This window comes from Balaenoptera borealis, assembly GCF_965194805.1.
Source record: "Balaenoptera borealis genome assembly, chromosome: 2".
NCBI classification, from domain to species: Eukaryota; Metazoa; Chordata; class Mammalia; order Artiodactyla; family Balaenopteridae; genus Balaenoptera; species Balaenoptera borealis.
Window position 1 is genome coordinate 14,743,333 of NC_138867.1, and position 19,161 is coordinate 14,762,493.

At 42.8% G+C, this 19,161-nt stretch overlaps 1 protein-coding gene across 3 annotated transcripts in view; it reads right to left on the reverse strand.

Annotated features, from left to right (window-relative positions):
- RETREG1 (reticulophagy regulator 1) overlaps positions 1-19,161 on the reverse strand; it is a 125,220-nt gene that overhangs the window by 19,820 nt on the left and 86,239 nt on the right. The window contains exons 1-2 of one of the 3 annotated variants that reach the window (XM_082380357.1): positions 17,597-17,744; positions 5,783-5,983 (exon numbers count right to left, since the gene is read on the reverse strand). The exons of 1 other annotated variant lie outside the window; for it this stretch is intronic. Coding sequence is in view for 1 of the 2 variants with exons in the window: in XM_082380356.1 (XP_082236482.1) it covers positions 17,597-17,631 (35 nt within the window). In the remaining variant the exon portion in view is untranslated. Of the gene's footprint in view, positions 1-5,782; positions 5,984-17,596; positions 17,783-19,161 lie in introns of those variants that run through there. One more of the 3 variants, XM_082380356.1, reaches the window with a different exon arrangement.

Below are 19,161 nucleotides of genomic sequence, written 5' to 3' on the forward strand. Positions count from 1 at the left end.
AATGTTGACACCTCATGAGACTTAAATGCCCTGAACCGATTCACAGATACGGCTCTGTCTTCAGCAGCTTACAGAACTTGACTTCTGCGAGGCACATAAAATATTGAATAAAGGAATGGATATAAACAATGAACAAATATCAAACCAAGAAAAACAAATCAAAAATAGTTTAGTGACTTTTATTGATTTTTTTAATGCACTTATCCAAATGCTTCTATACATTACCTATCGCAATAATTAGTGTGTATTCCTTTATATGTGTAGGAATACATCATAGGCAAAAAGTCTGAAAAATTTGGAAACCGACTTTCACTTATATGGAATAGTTTTATTATTTTTCCTTGGAAATGCAGAATTAAACTGCCTTTGAAATTAGGTAACCAGGAAATAGGGCTCATTTATTTCAAATGTTTCCTGAGGTAGAAATTAGTATTTTGTGTGGAATTCCTTCTGGCAAAACTTAGGTCCTAACGCCTGACTTCTCCATGGAGATCCCTGGATCCAGGAGCACCTTCTATAGACGTTACTCTCACATGACCCACGAGCACCTGTGCGACCCATGGAGGCCGGGCTGGGGCTTGTGAAGTCGGCCAGAATGTGAAACCCCATGAATATCCATCCTTCTGTCGGGATAGGGAAAATCAGTCCCTTGTTTGTTTCTGTCAGGTGACCTCAATCCACTAGAGAGTATTTTCAGCTATTGCTGTTTCCTCTCAAACACATGTGCACGTTCACACACACACACACCCCTTTCCGGTCACTTTTTAGATTTTCCATATCCTTAAGAACTCAATATTGCAATAACCATTTCCAAAGATCTTTAGAAGAACCGTCAAAGTACCTCCAGAGAAAATACATTATTTTACACTAATTTATTTTATTTTTAATCCATAGGAATTGGAAATTGAAGCCAAACCATATTTTACAGAAAGTTAACAATGTCAACATCCCATACTGACAAACTTTTGTAAAAGGGGATTTGTTATAACCTAAGCTGTCACCTAGCAACTGGGACAAGCAGCTGCTTCACCTATCGCACCTATAAATATGCTTTGGCCGGGAGCCCTCGCCGCCCTGTCATTCTCGGCTGGTGACTAATGGTCTCATGTCCTCTGTTGGTAGTGAATATCTGTTGATGTTAACTCCTGAATAATTTTTCTTAGAAAGGTCAGTCAGTCTCCAGTTACAGATTTGACCATTTCTGAGCGCGATGTGTTAGAATTGTTCTTCATCCTCTGGATCCATGGCGTGTTCCTCCGCGTGCAGGCGTGTTTGCGTGTGATCGCGTGTAGGCAGAGAAACGAAATAAAAACAGGGATCCTGTTTCCCTGCGCAAACACTCACAGAATTAGAACCATGACAAAGCAAATAAGATATGTCAACTGGAGGATTAAATAAGCAAACACAAGATTAAGAAATTACAGAACACTCAATGTGAAATTGTCACTTTTTCAGACCAATTAACCACGTGGACAACTTCTCCCCCCCGCCAGGGACCAGGAGGCGCCACCTGAGTGTTGGCTCTCCCTGCCCTGAGAAGCTGAGCCTCACCTCCCTCTGGGCAACTTGGTGTTTTATTTGGAGCTCTCTCGTTCTTTTTATACCAAGTCTCAAATGAATTAGAGATCAGTCACGTTGTGCAACTGCCCCTTTCTTCCTTCCACCTCAGTCTCTGCCCTGCCACTTCCCTGGGTGCAGTGATTATCGACTATCCAATCCACCAAGATCATCTGGAAGCCTGGCACTCAGCTGCCCATCACGTTACTTCTTGTATGATTCTAGTTTCTGTGAACAGATGCCAGTAGAAGTTATTTTCCAGCGTTTTCAATTTTGTTAACTTTTCAACAAGTAGACTTTCATAAGCCCAGGGCATGAACAATTTAAATTCCATTACCAGCTCTGAACAAGCTCCTACTTGAGACCTGCAGGAGATTAAACACCCTTTCATTTGTGAACAGGGAGATTTGCTTTAATCACTACCCCTGAGGGAAGAAAAGGTTTCTACTTTATCCCCGAAGGACAGATAATACCTGAGAACCAGGAAACACTCCCCAAGGAAAACAGAAATTGTTCCTGTAAAGCAAGTTTGCTAATTCAGATATAAGCCTTTCTTTTGCATTCTGTTTGGGACCCACAATTTCCAATGAAGTACCATCCAGGATTTACTGCAGTTGGAATCAAAAGGAAATGTCCTCTCCCTGCCTTTTTTTTTTTTTTTTTTTTTTACCTCTGGCCTCGTTACATGAAACCTAAGCTTCTGTGACAATACCGAAGAATGTATTTCTTATGGGGCAAAAATTTTTCATTAACAATATAGTTCCTCATTCTGTTTTTTGAGAGCTCTTACCCATCACACCGTGCTGGAACAGGTATATACAACCCAAACAGACTGAACGATGATAAAGTTCCTCCAGAGGGCTTTTCAAATGAAGGCCAATTAAAATTAATTTTGTTGGGAGAATTTGTTGTCAGCCTTTGTGTTGAAGGGGGTACCTTGGAATACGGCAAACCTGGAGCCAGTGACTATCAGTCATTGAGATATTTATTCAAAACGCTACACTGTTAAATCACAGGCCACAGTCCCACCTTAGTCCTTTAAAGACCGCATCGGAACATACCCTTACCAAGAGGATCACTGTTGTCAGTCATGGAAAGAAATGAGAATCGCATTATGATGTCTTACTGCTCGCTAAATTGGCCGTCGGCCTCCCTCGGAAGCAGACGTTTAACAATAAGCTACTGTATGCATACTGCATGTTTTAATGGTAAATAATGCAGTACTCAACAGCAGCATGGCGGGAAGGTGGGGATGTATCTGGGAGTGGGGAGGGCACGAACTAGAAAGGAGTACGTGCGGGGGGCAAGGGAGAAGCGGATCTGGGCACAGGTTACCGAGGAGGCATCTCTTGCCCAGGGAGGGGGTGCAGTGGCTGACGCTGTGGAGTGAGGACAAATTTCAAAAGACCGTATTTCTCCTAGTGATAGTTTCTTTAGGAAAACAAAATTCTAAAAAGTAACTAATAGAGCCTGTCTGCTTTAGAGAGTGAGTTTCTACGGGATTGCATTTCCCCCACTTTCTCATACACATAGAACCGCAAAAAAAAAAAAAATCTGGCTGATAATTAACTAAAAAGGAGTTGCCTTCAGCGCACTTCTCACCACCTCGATAACCGTCATTGTGCATTTTATACCTGAAGACTGAAGGGGTTCCTGCAAACACTTACTTAAAGAGTTCCTCTGACATTTCATTTCCATTCATATTATAAATTCGCTGAGGGAAACTTATTCTTAAAAATTCGTATTCCCTTGTGCAGTGAAGTTCAGTGCAAGTAAATGAGATTGGAATGATCTAGGCTGAACCTTATGCCCGTGAGAGAGGTGCCCGCCATCTCCCCCATCCTCCTTCATTTTTGCAGACACTCACACCTGTCCCCAGGGTCCAAGTTCCTGTCCGTGGTGTTCAGGAGAATCTAACGGCTGCCACACGCGCTTTCTATGTGTGTAAACTGCCAAGCCGGCGTATTGGAGATCATCTGCTTGCCCAATCTTCTAGCCATTTCCAGGAAGCCGCCGACAACTGAATCAGATCTCCTAGGCAGGTGCCTGTGTGTTCACAACTCCCGCAGCTCTCTCCGGGGCACACGGTTACATCCATACCCCTTTCTCCTCTCCCTCTACGTCACTGTTGACTGGATTGGCTAGTCGGTAAAATCTTAAATGCCTTCTTGTTTTTATACACATATAGAACGTATTATTATCCCATGTTCTGCTTGTACTCTATTGTAGGGATGCAAAATTTGCCCCCCCAAGTTGTCTCTTTGGCATGCATATTATTTCGAGGTGAAAACAATCAAGGCCCAAGAGTGGCCCCCGCTTGCCGCAACTAGAGGAAGCCCTCGCGCACAAACGAAGACCCAACACAGCCAAATAAATAAATAAATAATAATTAAAGGTGCTAATAATTTTAAAAAAAAAACAATCAAGGCCCCAAAAAACTCAGGAAGAAACTTTGACCTTCCCCCTAACTGCCTAAAATAATGTATCAACAGATAGAGGGCGTGTTCCAGGAAGCAAGCTAGCAGCAGAGACATCTGCGAAGAATATGGTCTGAGTGTGGTGAGGGAAACTCAGCAGGCCCTAGAGCTCAGAGCCCACTCTGTGTCCCACTGTCTCTTCCTGGCCCAGCAAACCTCTACTTACCAAACATTTGCTTTTCTATCTCCATGTCAATTGCCTTCCTAGCCTTTGAAGTTCCAAACCACTACCCTCAACACCTCTTTTGTCTTTAGCTGAAGATGGTAGTTCAGGTGAGGGTTTTGGCCATACTGGAGAGTTACTCTGTTCTCCTAGGTCTCTCCCGTGTGTACACGTTATTAAACTTTTGTTTTTCTCCTGTTAATCTGTCTCGTGTCAATTTAATTCTTACACCAGCCAGAAGAACCTAGAAGGGTAGAGGAAAATTCCTTCCTCCCCAACACTATAATTTACTAACATGAAACAGACTTGATAAGAGCCTATATAGTAAGATCAAATAGCTCTTTGATCAACCTTAATCATTTATTTGGTTGGCCAAAAGTTCGTTCAGGTTTTTCCATAAGATGGTATGGAAAAACCCGAACGAACCTTTTGGCCAAACCAATACTTTTCCCGTGTGAGAACCATCCAGAACCACAAGGACAAAACTACTGTGAAATGGCATTTAACTGGGCCTGGACATGCCAAGGGTTGTCTCCACCCAGTTAAGTTGATCAATTAAGTGGTGCTAAATATTTCATCCTGAGCTCCTTGTGAGTTCATCATCCTAGGTGAGGGCCACAAAGGTAATGAGTCTTCAGGGAACTGACCACAGCCATAAGGGAACCAATGGAGCCAAATGGTCAAAGAAAAGTACCTATAATTAAACAACACAATGACTATTTTAAACATGCACTGAAAGAGAGAGATATCTTTTAATCACTGTCTTGAAAGATGTTCTATGTTTAGAATTGTATTTTGATCAGAACTTAATTTATTATGTATATTCTTCTTGCTTTTTTTTCCCCCTAGCTCATGCTACCACAATGCATTTTCAAGAAATGGAAAAAATGGCTCATCAAAATGTTGGGTTCTAGAAAAGGTAATTGTTTTTAAAGACAGATACCTGCCTTTGTTTCTCTTACAAAGCCCATACCTTCTAATCTATGTAATCTTTAACAAAACTATCCAGTGCCAACATGATTTGAGTGATCCCCGTACATACCACAGCCACTAGACACCCCAGACGCTAAGAATATGATTAAGTTCACTTAAAAATTAAGTTCACTTTGAATATATAGTCCGAGAGGCCAGGAATGAACCAACTCTGTGACTTCTGTTCTGAACTGACTCCTTGGAATCATAAGAGGAAATGAAATTAATGTTCTTCTAACAAATTATGCTGAAGAATGCCACACATCAGTAGCACGGCAGCCACAGGAGCCCCTGGGAGGCTGTCCTGGCGAGTCCACAGGCGGAACTCGGGTTTCTCAAGTCTATAAAATAAGGAGCTGGACCAGATCGGATATGAACTGTTTTTGGATAATGGCCTCCTTCAAAATACCTCGGGAATTCAGACGGTCCATGGGCCCCGGGCTGAGTGCTGCTGGATTCGATAATCAATGATGTCTTCTGCTCAAGGATTTTATAATCCACTCACGTTTACCTAAAAGGCTGAATTTAGGAAAACTCCAAATACGTCCTCTACTTTTATGAAATAAACATTTATCTTCTCCTATAAAGAGTTCATTTAGAAATTGATACTAACTTGAGAGAGGAATACTTAAAGCTGGCAATATCCCTTAACACATCCCTGGTGGTATTGATGGGAAAGAGAATCTCAGCCAGTAGCTATCAGTGACCCTTCAAGTACTGATGTCGAAGTGTCAGATCTCAGGCCGAAAGAGGTTCCCAGCAAACAGACCTCCTCATAAGCTGAGAAGGTCCAGTCTGCTTCCATTTTCTGAGGCTGTGAGGGTATTAAAGATGTAAAATGTCAATATCTGAGGTCCTGTGATGGAGAAACTTAAAGCCATATAAGGAATTTCATCTTTCCTTTACAATGGGTTGCTGATTTCCAGGCCCTGGGGACTGCAAGGCCAGAGCAGATGCCCAGCTGGCCTGCCCTCTGCAGGCTCAGTCAGTTGGACCCCTGAAATTCTGTGTCTGGTCAAAGCAGGGACCTATGATTTCACTGGAAATGTGGAGCAGGAGACCAAAGAGATGGGGGTTAGAAGGTAAAGGCAAATTTACCAGAAACAATGGGCGCTCCTAACTGTCAGGGCCTAATTACCTGAGAGTCATTAAACTTCCTTTCTTAGATTTTCATCATGGGGTTTAAAAGAGCTATCACAGTCTATCTTTATCCGTTGCAAACAGTGGTCACTTTTAAGCTGCTTTTTCAGTATTCGATAACTTTCCTATTCCCTTATCTGGGCTGGTGTAGGGGATTAATTCTCAACCATATTAATGAGTAATTGGCATGAATATTCTTAGACTCAGGGTAGAACTTGAATGCTGACTGGAGACTAAGAAACCAAGCAGTACACCCTTGGGGCAGTCAACTCAATCCAATAAATATTAATTTATGAATACGTGCTGCGGGAGTTATAAAAGTTCCAGTTGAGTTAGGGCTTGCAACAAAGATTGGCGTTCTGGCATAAAACACATCCCCATGAATTACTCATGATTTCTAGTTTCATTTATTTAAAGAGGAGCAAGAATTTAATGACGAATCAAACAACCCACGTAAAGGATCATTCTCAATTTTTATGCCTATCCCCCACCAACCTTTTTAGCTGTTTGTTCACTTTTTTCAAAAAGCATTATTTATCAGCAACTGGCCCTTACTGATTCTTCCTAATACATTCAACAGTTTTCTTAGGGATAAACAACTGTATGTATTAAGATATAAGTTTGCCTGTTGTATCAAAGGTCTAAGTGATGGGTTTAAATGAGAGAGCACTTCATTTCTCCCTCATGGACAGAGCATAGTGGTTCAGGGCTGACACAGGATCTCTACAATGTTGAAGACCCAGGCTCTTTCCGTCTTGAAGCTCCATATTCTCAAATCACACAGTCATCCCATGGACCACTGCAGCCAGCAGGGAGGGGAAAAAGGAAGCAGAGGGCACTCCCTCTCCCTTTGAAGTCATGGCCTGCAAGTTGCATGCAAAGCTTTCACCCACCTCCCACTGGCTGGAATGCAGTCACGCGGCCATGCCTGTCTGCAAGGGAACCTAGGAAATGTAATTCAATTGCTGGTGGCCATCATCGGGCTGAAACTTGAGAGTCTACTATCCAAGGAAAGGAAGTCGAGTATGTGGGAACAACCAGTAGAGGCTCCCACAACAATCCTCCTTTTGATCTCTTATTTCATCAGTTTACACAACTTATCATTAAAATTATGCAATTACCGTAGCAATGACAATGGGCCTTAAGAGATTTGAGAATGAACGCTCCGACTCAGTAAGCACACGACTCAAATGCTGGAAGCGGTTCTACACTAGAGTCGGGGAGACAAACGTGTTCTCTAAAGGGCCGGAGGGCAAATATTTTGCTCTCTGCTGGCCATACAGTCCATGTAGTCAACTCTGCCATTATAGCGTGAGGGCAGCCATAGACCACGTGCAAATGGAAGAGCGTGATGTGTGCCAACAAAATTTGATTTATAAAAACGGGCTGTGGGGTGGACTTGGCCTCTGGGCTGCACTGACCTGCTGGGTTCAGGGTGTCATGGGCTTCAGCCGTATGGTTATACAGCGGTGACGGGGATCACTGATTAGCCCAGCAAGCCAACCGGGAACCATTCAAAGAGCTTTTGGTCTAAAGACACCTTTCACTTACTGTGCATGTACCAAGGGCCAGGAACTACATTCGGAGCTTTATAATATTCTCTCTAATCCTCACAACAATCAGACAATGTGGATAAAATCCTCCCGTTTTCAGATGAGAAAGCAGACACGACCAAGAAAACCCAGATTTGGACCCAGGTCTTTCCAGCTCCAACCCACCAGCCTCCCAAGCCTGTGGTTAGAAAAATAGTCCTTTTGCCAGTAACACATGAGACATAAGCACACAATTTCCTGTCACATTGCTGGTGAAGCTGTTGTATGCCAGATTTGACTTGTCAAGTATTAGAATGAGAAAGGTTTCCTCTGATCTTAAAATAGTCCTTGCCCTAAAAGTTTATCCAGGTTTTAGCAAAAGGCATCTAACTTTCAGATTTTTCCTGGGTAGAGTTGCTAAGGTCTCAAGCTTCAGAACATTGGTATCTAATGGAGGGGGAAAAGTCAAGGTGCCATCAATGTCACTGAAAATTTTTAGGGTCTTTCAAAGTTTATCTAAATAAACAAAGATTATACCCCACCCCTTCCACCTCCCACCCCGACTTCTTACCCTGGTACAGTGGGCTTCACCCACATAACCACCCTCCCCAGGTATGGCAGACCATCACACTCTTTCCAGAACCTTCCTGATAAGGCCTCACAACCCTATGAGAGCTCCAGGCACCATTTCCAGTTTATAGGAGTTGGCATGAAAGAAAGACATTATCTGCCATCAAACCTTCAACAGTTACCTTATGGAACAAACCGTCTCCCATTTTCCCCTCTGCTGTGCCCAAAAAAGGGATTATCAATTACTTCCTTTATTGTCGCTGCCAACATTTGTCATATCTTAGTTTACTGAGCAAATCTCCTCTTGTTTCAGCAAGCAAGTCGATTAATTCTAGGTTTATAATCTATTGATGTGTGTATTCCTTTTATTACGAAATCTACGTCTCAAAGTCTTCCTTCATACAAACAAATACGCTTCTAAAAGGAAGTTTTTAAAGTATTACAAAATGGGGAAATTATGACTATTTAGAATTCACATTCAGTTTAATTACTTTGGAAGGAAGGTTATCCACCACTTACGTTACAAGCTACTCCAGAAACACTGAGTTAATTTCTTTGAGAAGAGAGCCACGTTTAAACATACATATGACACATAATTAGTGAGCCCTGCATAGAATACTCTCAGTAGTAGATACTAGTAATTTCCAAAAATATAGAAACACATTTGTAATCCCCTCATCTTGTCTGAAGATGAAGTTTATAGGTATAATTTCTATAGGCATAATGTGAAGATGATCCCCTGATAGATGGGCTTGTTTTCCTTTCAAAAATAAAACACTTGCTTAGAGTTCAACTAAAACCCCACCAGGAGATGTCACTTCCTGAGTCACAGGATAATACTGGTGCACAGCTGCTCCTTCTGTTTACAGCTAGCTAAGAGGCTGCATCACGCTGGTAATTACTATGTGACACGTCTTAAGCACTACCACAAGTGGGTGTCTGCCCAGCTCTGGAGGACCAGTCTCCACCCTGGAAACAGAGCAACCCATCACAAATCACAGTTACGGGGGAGAGGAGGCATCTGGGGGTCCGACCTCGCCCTCACCTCTTTCCCTATCAGGCACTCACAACTGCAGCCCCCCTCCAAGAGGAAGACTCTGCCGTCTCGTGATCCCTCCCCAGAGGCTGCTGAAGCCACAGGGCAACACCTTTAATAGCCCTCGGTGGCACTGTCCCAGTGGGTGACAATCACGCTCAGGGCAGGCTGATCCTGCAAAAATGAGGCTGTTGGCGGTGGGGCGGGGGGACAGTGTGTTCTGGCCTGGAAGGCTCACGGGAGTCTCCTCCCAAGGGTAACACATCTGTCCTCTTGAGCACTGAGCTTGTGTGCGTCTCCCAGGAACAGCCAGGACACTCGCTACCCCACTGTTTCCCAAAGTCTGCATCAGGACACTTTGTGACCTGGATGCGTTGCCATGTGTTGCTACATCCAGGTTTATCCCCCCGCCTTTGCCAGTGTGGGATCCAGAGGTGGCGGGTACCACGGGTGAGAAAGCAGTTCCTGGTGTGAAGGCACCAGGGGAAAGATGTAAGAGAGAGAACGGATGCAGGAGAGGATGAGAGAGAAATCAGAAAAAAGTTCAGGTAGAAACGTCCTGCCTGATCATCTCACTCGCAAAACACTGGATGAGATGAGGTTACTCTGGCCAAAGAGCCAGAAGCCAGGACCCCCCCCCCCCCAAGGAGGTCGTGTCTATCTTCCTATTCAGAGTTCACTGGCGGTTTCACAAGAACGGCTGAAGAAACACAAACAGAGTTTTAACTCACTTCTGCCTGAAGGTCTTTCCTCTGACTTTGGGCTGGTTCTTATTATACATTCTTACTAAGCTGCCATGTGGCCAACCAGCCCCAGAAACCAACTGAAATCCCTTGACTTCAGTTGAAAGAGAAGTGTGATTACTGAAGAAAATTTCTGATTTTCAAAGCAACCTTCCTTTAAACACTGCAAGCTGATGCCCCGTTTTCTCAAACACAACATGCAGGCGTTGAATTTCTTTCACCTTAACTCCAGCCTATAACTGACCTTCTCTAGAATTGAATCGCATTTTGTTCCCTTGTCTTAAGTTTCAAACTAGGTGAGCGGGACACTTCATTTTCTGTTTCTTCATACAGATGTATACATTGGATTTGCCTGCGGCCGTGGGTATCCTCTTGGTAATCACTTTATCTCACTCTGGGGCAGAAAGGGCTTGAAGTCGTCGCTTATCAAAGTACATAGATAACGGGGATAAAATAAACACCTCGGGGAGCAGAGCCTATTAGTCACAGGATGTATTTGTGCAAAATGGTGCACCTTGTCCAGGAGATGCAGCCCCTCCCGAGGGCACAGGGCTTGGGGGTAGAGCCTGGGATGGACGTCAATCCCCCACTGGCCCTCTCAGCTGGATGCCTTGTACACATCCCCTGCCACCAAGGGGGTGGTGGCCCTACCAAGGAACGAGGCTAAAAGGCCTGATGGGAGAGAAAATAGGAAAGCCCAGGGGAAGAAGAGCATTCAGAAGTGCATCCAGAGGGTCCCATTTACTATCTAGAAGGGAGCTGTAATTTTACCTCCAAATGGCTAAATCAGAGATAGAAATATGATCATTTAGAAGATTCACGGTGCCCATAAGATTAAAACAAACCAATTAGACAAGAGACAACATGTGCCATGAACTCCCTCCTGTGGGTACTCAGCTCACTGTCGGAGGCATTGGGCAGACATCCTTGTTCCCCAGAGAAGGGGTAAATACTCTGACTCAACACACATCACTGGCATGACACCCGTGCTCACTTTGGTTAAATCAATTCCAGGAAGGATCAAAACAATGTGAACCAAACACACAACCCTTGTGGCCCTATCCAAACAGACCATCTAGACCAAACCAACGGAATGCACCAACTCTGTACACACCCATGGTTGAGCCCACCATCTAGAGAGTGGATGGATTGCACATACTGAATATCCTCCGTATTATCATATATTCTGTGCTGCTAAGGAAGTATATAACTTATGTAAGTATTATTATTATTAACTATTTTTTGAGGACTTACTATGAGCCATTCACTAAGCTAAATATTTAATGTGGATTACCATATTTAATCTATAGGACAAACCTATAAAGGAAGTATTATTATCCCCATTTTATTGATAACAAAATGAAATTCAGAGAGGCCACCCAGCTAGTCAATGGTGAGGTTGGGATTTGCAGCCAGGATTGGAAACAGCTTTGCAACATTCCACAGACCATGTCTGCAGTCACTCTACAGAATAGTTAAAATAGTTAGGTGTTTATGCCTAAAGACGTGAGCTTCAACTAACTAGGAAGTTATTCTATATAAATAAGTATATTCATCAAGACCACTGGGGCATTCCTCTGTTAGGAAGAGATGTCACACTGGTCTGCAAGTTTTTTTAAAAACAGGAGAAGGAGCCAGGTGGTAAGTTTTACCATCAATATCCTTCCAAACGATAAGTGATAAAATTTTATAAAAACAAATAGTAAACATTTTTTTCCTCTCTCTAGTAGTTTTATTTATTTATTTTTTAATTAGTTTATCGTTGTCTGCGTTGGGTCTTCACTGCTGCATGCAGGCTTCTCATTGCGGTGGCTTCTCCTGTTGCGGAGCACGGGCTCTAGGCACATGGGCTTCAGTAGTTGTGGTGCGTGGGCTTCAGTAGTTGTGGTGCGTGGGCTTCAGTAGTTGTGGTGCGTGGGCTTCAGTAGTTGTGGCTCGTGGGCTCTAGAGTGCAGGCTCAGTAGTTGTGGCTCACGGGCTTAGTTGCTCCACGGCATGTGGGATCTTCCTGGACCAGGGCTCAAACCTGTGTCCCCTGCATTGGCAGGTGGATTCTCAACCACTGTGCCACCAGGGAAGCCCCCCTCTCTAGTAGTTTTAAAATAAAGCCCCAAAATTCATTGACGTTCTTCAGGAAAAAAGGCGTTCATGTCCTCTCCCCTCAAATCTGTATTCTTTCGCTGCTTGACCAACAGGGCATGGTAGAAATGATGCTTGGCCAGTTTCTGGACCCAGGCCTTAGGAAACTGCCAGCTCATACTTCATACCCTTTGATTCAATGATTCCCCTAATGAGAAAAATTAAAGTGGCAAAACAATCTGGAATAATAGAGTAATATTAATATAGGTAGAAAAATCCAAAGGATAGCATATTTTGTAGGCATTAAAAATGCTCCCCAGGGGACTTCCCTGGTGGTCCAGTGGTTAGGACTCCATGCTTCCAATGCAGGGGGTGTGAGTTTGATCCCTGGCTGGGAAACTAAGATCCCACATGCCACAGGGCGTGGCTAGAATAAAATAAAATAAAATAAAATAAAAAAGTAAAGTAAAATAAAATAAAATAAAACAAAATAAAATAAAATTAAAATGCTCCCCAAATGTTTAATGCCATTGGGAAATGCTTATGAGATGAAAAAGCAGCATACAGAATTGTATGTATCATATATAATTATTGTAACATTGCCAAGAAAATTTGTCCAAAGAAGTACTAGAAGACAAGACATAATAATCCTTTTTTTAGGGTAGTAAGATTACAATTGATCCTGTCTTCTTCTTCTTCTTTTTTCCTTGAATTTTATTTTATTTATTTTGATCCTTTCTTCTTTATATTCATTTTTCTCTACACTATTTTTGTTTCCCCCAATGGACAGTCATAACACCTTTTAGTGGGAAAACACCATTGTGTATGAGATTTGACCCTCAGGTAAGCAAGCCTGTGCCCTCACATACCTTCTGCGGGACTCAGATTTCCATAGTGAGGAGACACCAAGTCGATCCAGACATGGATTTGCCCATGAAGAGACCAAAGGCTGGGAGCAGGGCAGCCTGCGTGAGCGGGGCTGTCCTTCTGTCAGGGACAGTCTCTCTTGGCAGCCCTGGGACAGACCTCTCCGTGGCCCACCACACAGCAGCTGCAGCCCTCCTTTGGCTTTGGAAAGCAAAGACACCTTCCTCACATTTTAGGGATGGCAAAGAATTAGTCACCCTGTGTTGATCAAATAGAAATGAGCTTTAACAGGGCTTGATTACCAGAAGCTTGCTGGGGAACCACAAGGGTTTGGGAAGCACCTTGCTTGTTAACTGGTGATTAAGATATCTCACACTAAACACACTCTCTTGCAACAAGGATAGATTGCGTTATTCTCCATGCTCTTAATCAATTTCAAATATTAGCCCATCTGGGTCAAAGTAGGATTTCAAAAGTGGTAAACATTGTCTATGCCTGAGACAGATTTTTCCACGACCATATTAGAGGGTGGAAGAAAAATAAATCATTCATTCCTTCGACAAACCTTTCCCGAATGTCTAGCATGCCTTAGGGATATATAAACGAAGAAGCTGGAGCACACTTCGAATTAAACACAAGCTCTTGCAGCAGTCCGCATCACTTGGGTTCTGGGGCTGACCCCTGTGGCTTTGCAAGAACCAGTTTTTCCCATATCTTCTGAACCCAGCTTTCACTGACCTCATGTGGGTGGCCTGAAATTGACCACAGTGATGTAGTTACACCACAGAAATCAACGAATGCCAAAGAGCAGAGAGCTGGTTGCTAGACATTTACCAACACACCACTGCCTACAAGGCCCAATGAGGGGTCCCCATACACCTCCCCCACTCACCTCCAGCCAGCTTCTCCCTTCTCCTTGTGTGCTGACCACACTGACCTTGCTGGGTGTCGAGCCCACCTCGTGCGTCGCCACCATGTAACGATACACGTGTCTGTCTGCACAGGCTTATTTATTCACTTCACCTCTCTGTACCTATTTCAAAACCAACGGCAGCAGGACTTGTGCAGGCCTATGAAAGCTGAAATACGCTTGTTTGTGGGAACCCATCTCGACCGAACGTCCAGACGCACAAAGCCTGAGCTGGGGCGGGCTGGTCAGACTTCTCTGTGAGGCTTTTCTTAGCCTCACTTTATATATGAAAGAAATAGTACTATCAAAGCATAGGCTTCATCCACAAGGTGAAATTAAGCCCATAATCAGGCCAACCTGAATCATTAAAACATCTGGATTAAAGAATACATTTAAATCAATTTCTTTTCAACCTTCCAAGAATATAATTCAGTGCGATTGCTAATGCCATTTCCAAATACTACAGAGGCCAGTGTGCTTTTAAAGAGCTTTGGTTTTCTTAAATACAAACGCCCTTCGTATATCCAGAGCCCAAATATAGGGCAACCTCTCCACTCCAGGGCAGGGCAGAGCAGCCGAGACTGCTGTTACAGAGTTAGTTTTAAAGGCTCAGTGGCCTTTTTCAAGCTTTTGCATCTTTACTATGTTGTATGAGACATCAAATAACAAGCTTCAGAGAGCCCTGCATTAGCAGCCAACATTTTGCTTCTTAAGTGCTAAAACTGCACGTTGTCCTTGGGTAATAGTCTCCGAAGTCCGGGTAGCCTGGGATCCACCCGCTTCAAGGCAGCTGGACCGGACGATGTTTCACCTGTCCCCATCCCCCCGCCACCGCAAATCGGGCTACTGAAGACATCCCAGGGCCCACCTGCTGCATCCAAGGTGGGGTGCAAAATGAGGTGGCAGGCGGGATGAGAAACCGAGGGAGCCAGGCCCCTGGCCAGGGGACGATTCTCCTCGTATTTCTTGATCCTGTCTGCCTCCCCGGTTGCGGCCCCTACTTTCTTCCTTCTTCTTTGGCACCCGATGCTTCCTGCTTGGCTTTCTGCCTTCCTTACCCGGCGTCAGAATGGCATTCTCTCACACCCTCTCCCCTCACCTCCTGACCATGACACTGGCGCGGAGTCTCTGGAGGTTCTTACCAAGAGCGTTTATTACTGGCAACGAGATAAACAGCAAGGAGGAGGGTCTCTCCTCCGCCTCCCCCCGCCCCCCAGGCAGCTGTCTTCACGTTCGTCCACTTGGTGAATATGAAATGGTGCGTCGGGGCCACTGGACCACAGCACACGAAGCAGCCAGCCCGTGAGGTACCCTAAGCACGCACCCGGATACCCTATCGAAGCCTCCCGTCATTTGCTTTCCACTGATTAAGTTCAGATTTCGCTCACTGCCCGTTACAGAGCAATTTGATTCAGCAAATTCCAAAATGGGACTAAAGTAACAGGAAGAAGCCTGAACGTGGGACTCACCCAGAACCGGCTGCAATCAAGCTTGAAAAACACGTTTGGCCAGCAGATTCGAGACTGATAATAATAGTTATTTCTCTCTTAGATGTGGCCCCAAAGGACGTGTCCAATGGCATGTAATCATCTCAAATTTAGCAAGAGTAAGATTCCCTCTCAAATGTAATATTTTACTTTTAGCCTGGCTCTAAATGTTCCCCCTGTCTGGGGTTCCCTTTCTAACTTTCTGCACAGATATTGAAAAAAACAAACAAATGTATGGAGCAAAGTATATTCCATAGAAAACTACCAACTGTTGAGAGCTGGGAGTTATCTCATCAGAACAAAAAAGGTGAGGCAGGGGTAGCTTACTTCAAAGGAGTGAGAGGGCGTTTCCCACTTTCAGCAAGTTATTAGTCTTTGGTAATAATAATTATTATTATTAGATATGTGTATATTGTGTGTGTGTGTGTGTGTGTGTGTGTGTGTGTGTATTTATTTATTTATTTATTCTCCTTGTCTGTTTATCTTGTAACAGGTAAAACATTCTTAGAAAAAAACTTTTGTTTGTTTAGTTTACATCATAAACTACTTGTTCAAAATATTTATAATTACCCACAATTAATTATGATTTAATTTAATTGTGGGAACGTTCCATTTCATTAAGGCAACCTTTATTATATTTCTGCCAAGTCTCTCCCTTCAGTCTCTAAAATGATCAGGCCCCCTAGATATTTACTGCAGGTGTTAAAAATGGTTTATAAATACATTCCATTCACAAGTATTTATAAAAGTGCCTATTCTGTGCAAAATTCTATGCAGAGAGTTGGTGGGAATGCCATGATGTAAAGTGAAAAAGAGAAAGTCCTGCTTTCAGAAATGTTCAAATGTCATAAGGGGGATACGTACAATACTGGTAGATCACCCATCATCTCAAACCAAGACTGACATCTAAAATTCTCTGAAAGTGTTTCCTCAACTATTTAATTAGTCCATGTCCTAAATCTAGGCACTTGTGTGAATGTCATCTTCAAGCACTTGATTTAATGTCTCATTTTATATAGAAAGTTCTTTCATTATTCAATTAAATGTGAACTTAACGTCCCCTTTGATGGATGGGGAAGGAATTTGGAAGAAAATGAAAACTAGAAAACTAAAGAGAAAAGTAGCTTTTAAGGACATGATTACAACTGATTATAGTCAACACACACACACACACACACACACACACACACACACACACAAACACACCATACAACCATGGCTGAAAAGGAATGCTTATACAAGGACAAAAAAAATTGTGGTATTCCTGTTCCTAGAGAGTTACCAGTTTCCACTTTCTTTGACAATAAAATTGGGAATAACCTCTTATCCTTTTTTTAAACAACTTTCTTTCTACATCTTCATATCTGAATTTCAATGACCCTAATTAGAATTCAAGTGACACCAATTTATATAAATTTTGTTAACACAGCAATGGGGCTAGAAATGGAAACTTCCAATATGGACACAAGTTGTGCTCACATTAATAGAAATAACTGCCTGCTTCCTTTCCCGTCTCTATCCCCCTTTCTTAGAGACAGATATTAATAAAACATTAATACAATTAATGTACTGCATATGGGGGCCCAATGATCACATTTTCAAAGATAAGATCTATGGTAAAAAAAAAGTATTGTTAATACCAGAACGGGTATATTGGTCTAACTATTAACCTTTAGAAATGTTCAAGTCTTTAAAATGCAAGCAATTTACAAAATGTTTACTAGCTTAGATTTCTAACAACTACCATCTTAAGTTAAAAATCAAACATGAAAAAACTCAAGTAGACTTTACAGGGTGTAGGAAGAAGCACTTCTTGATAATTTCGGGCCGTCACTTCCTCACTCAAGAAAAACACTTACTGGCATATGTTTCTACGGGTATATTCAGTTAATTTTATGTCTCTCTCTTCATGCTAAAGAAAATTCTATTTCCTGGAATTAAGGGATTGCACTCCTTTTTAAATTCTAATTTCAACTACCTTCTAAATTAGTCACAGTATTTTTTAGAAAGATAACCAGCAAATGAAATAGACTCAAGAAAAAGTAAATGTATATCATAATTACCTTTTGCCTGATCCAAAGTCCTCACCTTCAGGCATTTCTGCCCTTTGAAAACAATAACGCAGTGGAGAGAAGGCTGCAGCTCTTCTGTGCTACGACAGTTTCTTCTCCACGCTAACGATGACTATCCGGAGGGGAAAACCCCAGTAGTCAAGTTCTTCTCTTTTTGGAGTAAAGCTCTCCTCCCCTACTCAGAAAGTAGGTGTTTACAAACTCCCAAAGCCCCCGCCTGCCTTGAATGAAGCTAGGAGCCGGGCTATTATGACTGTCCCCTTCTAAAAATAAATAGGTCACCTCTTGCTCCCAGGACCGTGACAGGCAGCTGGGAGCAAGCGCTGCCCAGCTGCCCAGCTTTTTCGCTCCAGTCCTGTGAGGAGGTGTCACCATCCAGCTATTAACCTTTACCAGGATGACTTCACCTAAGCCAGCCTACCCTTTCTATTTCCTGCTTTTTCCTGGCATGACAAGGCACCCCCAAAGGGCGGCGAGCTGGAAACTTCAGCCTGGGCTATCAGATCTCCAACTCACAGGAGGGGCTGAAGGGTTGGAGAGCAAAGTGGGCAGGACCGCGAGAGCTGAGAGGCTTGTTTGTTCTGGAAATGCTTAGCCACTCAGCAAAAAGATCCCTTACTCACCAAAAAAAGGGGGGAAAATGCCAATAAACAATTGTGTTTGGAGGGATATTGTTTTGCAAGAAAATCTTCCTTTGGGTCATCTAGATTTCTCAACTCTGAAGTAAGCACACAAATATGAGTCCATGTGTTCCTTTGGGCAACACGGTTTCTTCCGAGGGCCTTCCCTCTGTCATCAGGGACCAGCCTGACATTGGAATGTGGCCGAGCTGTGGGCCTGAGATGTTCTGATAGCTTGGCCCATCATTATGTACGAGTCATCAATCACCAGGTACCCTCATTCCCTGCAACTTGTAATAGCAGGACAGAAATCACTTCACTTCTTGCTTTCAAAAAAGCTGGATGAAACATTACTGAGATCCCTTTAGGAATATAACCTGAAAACTTTGCAGAAAAACTTGAAATCATTTTTTTTTTCCTGATTGGGAAAGTTAAGTAAGGCTGTAAGCAAGATCTAATTATTAAGAAACAAAATACTTTTCTTAGATACATGCACCCCAATGTTCATTGCAGTACTATTTACAATAGGCAGGACATGGAAGCAACTTAAATGTCCATCAACAGATGAATGGATAAAGAAGATGTGGTACATATATACAATGGAATATTACTGAGCCATAAAAAAAGAACAAAATAATGCCATTTGCAGCTACTTGGACGGACCTAGAGATTGTCATGCTGAGTGAAGTATGTCAGACAGAGAAAGACAAACGTCATATGATATTGCTTACATGTAGAATCTTAAAAAATGGTACGAATGAACTTATTTACAAAATAGAAATAGAGTCACAGATGTAGAAAACAAACTTATGGTTACCAAAGGAGAAAGGAGGGGGGGAGATTGGGATTGACATATACACACTACTACATATAAAATAGATAACTAATAAGAACCTACTATATAGCACAGGAAACTCAACTGAATACTTTGTAAAG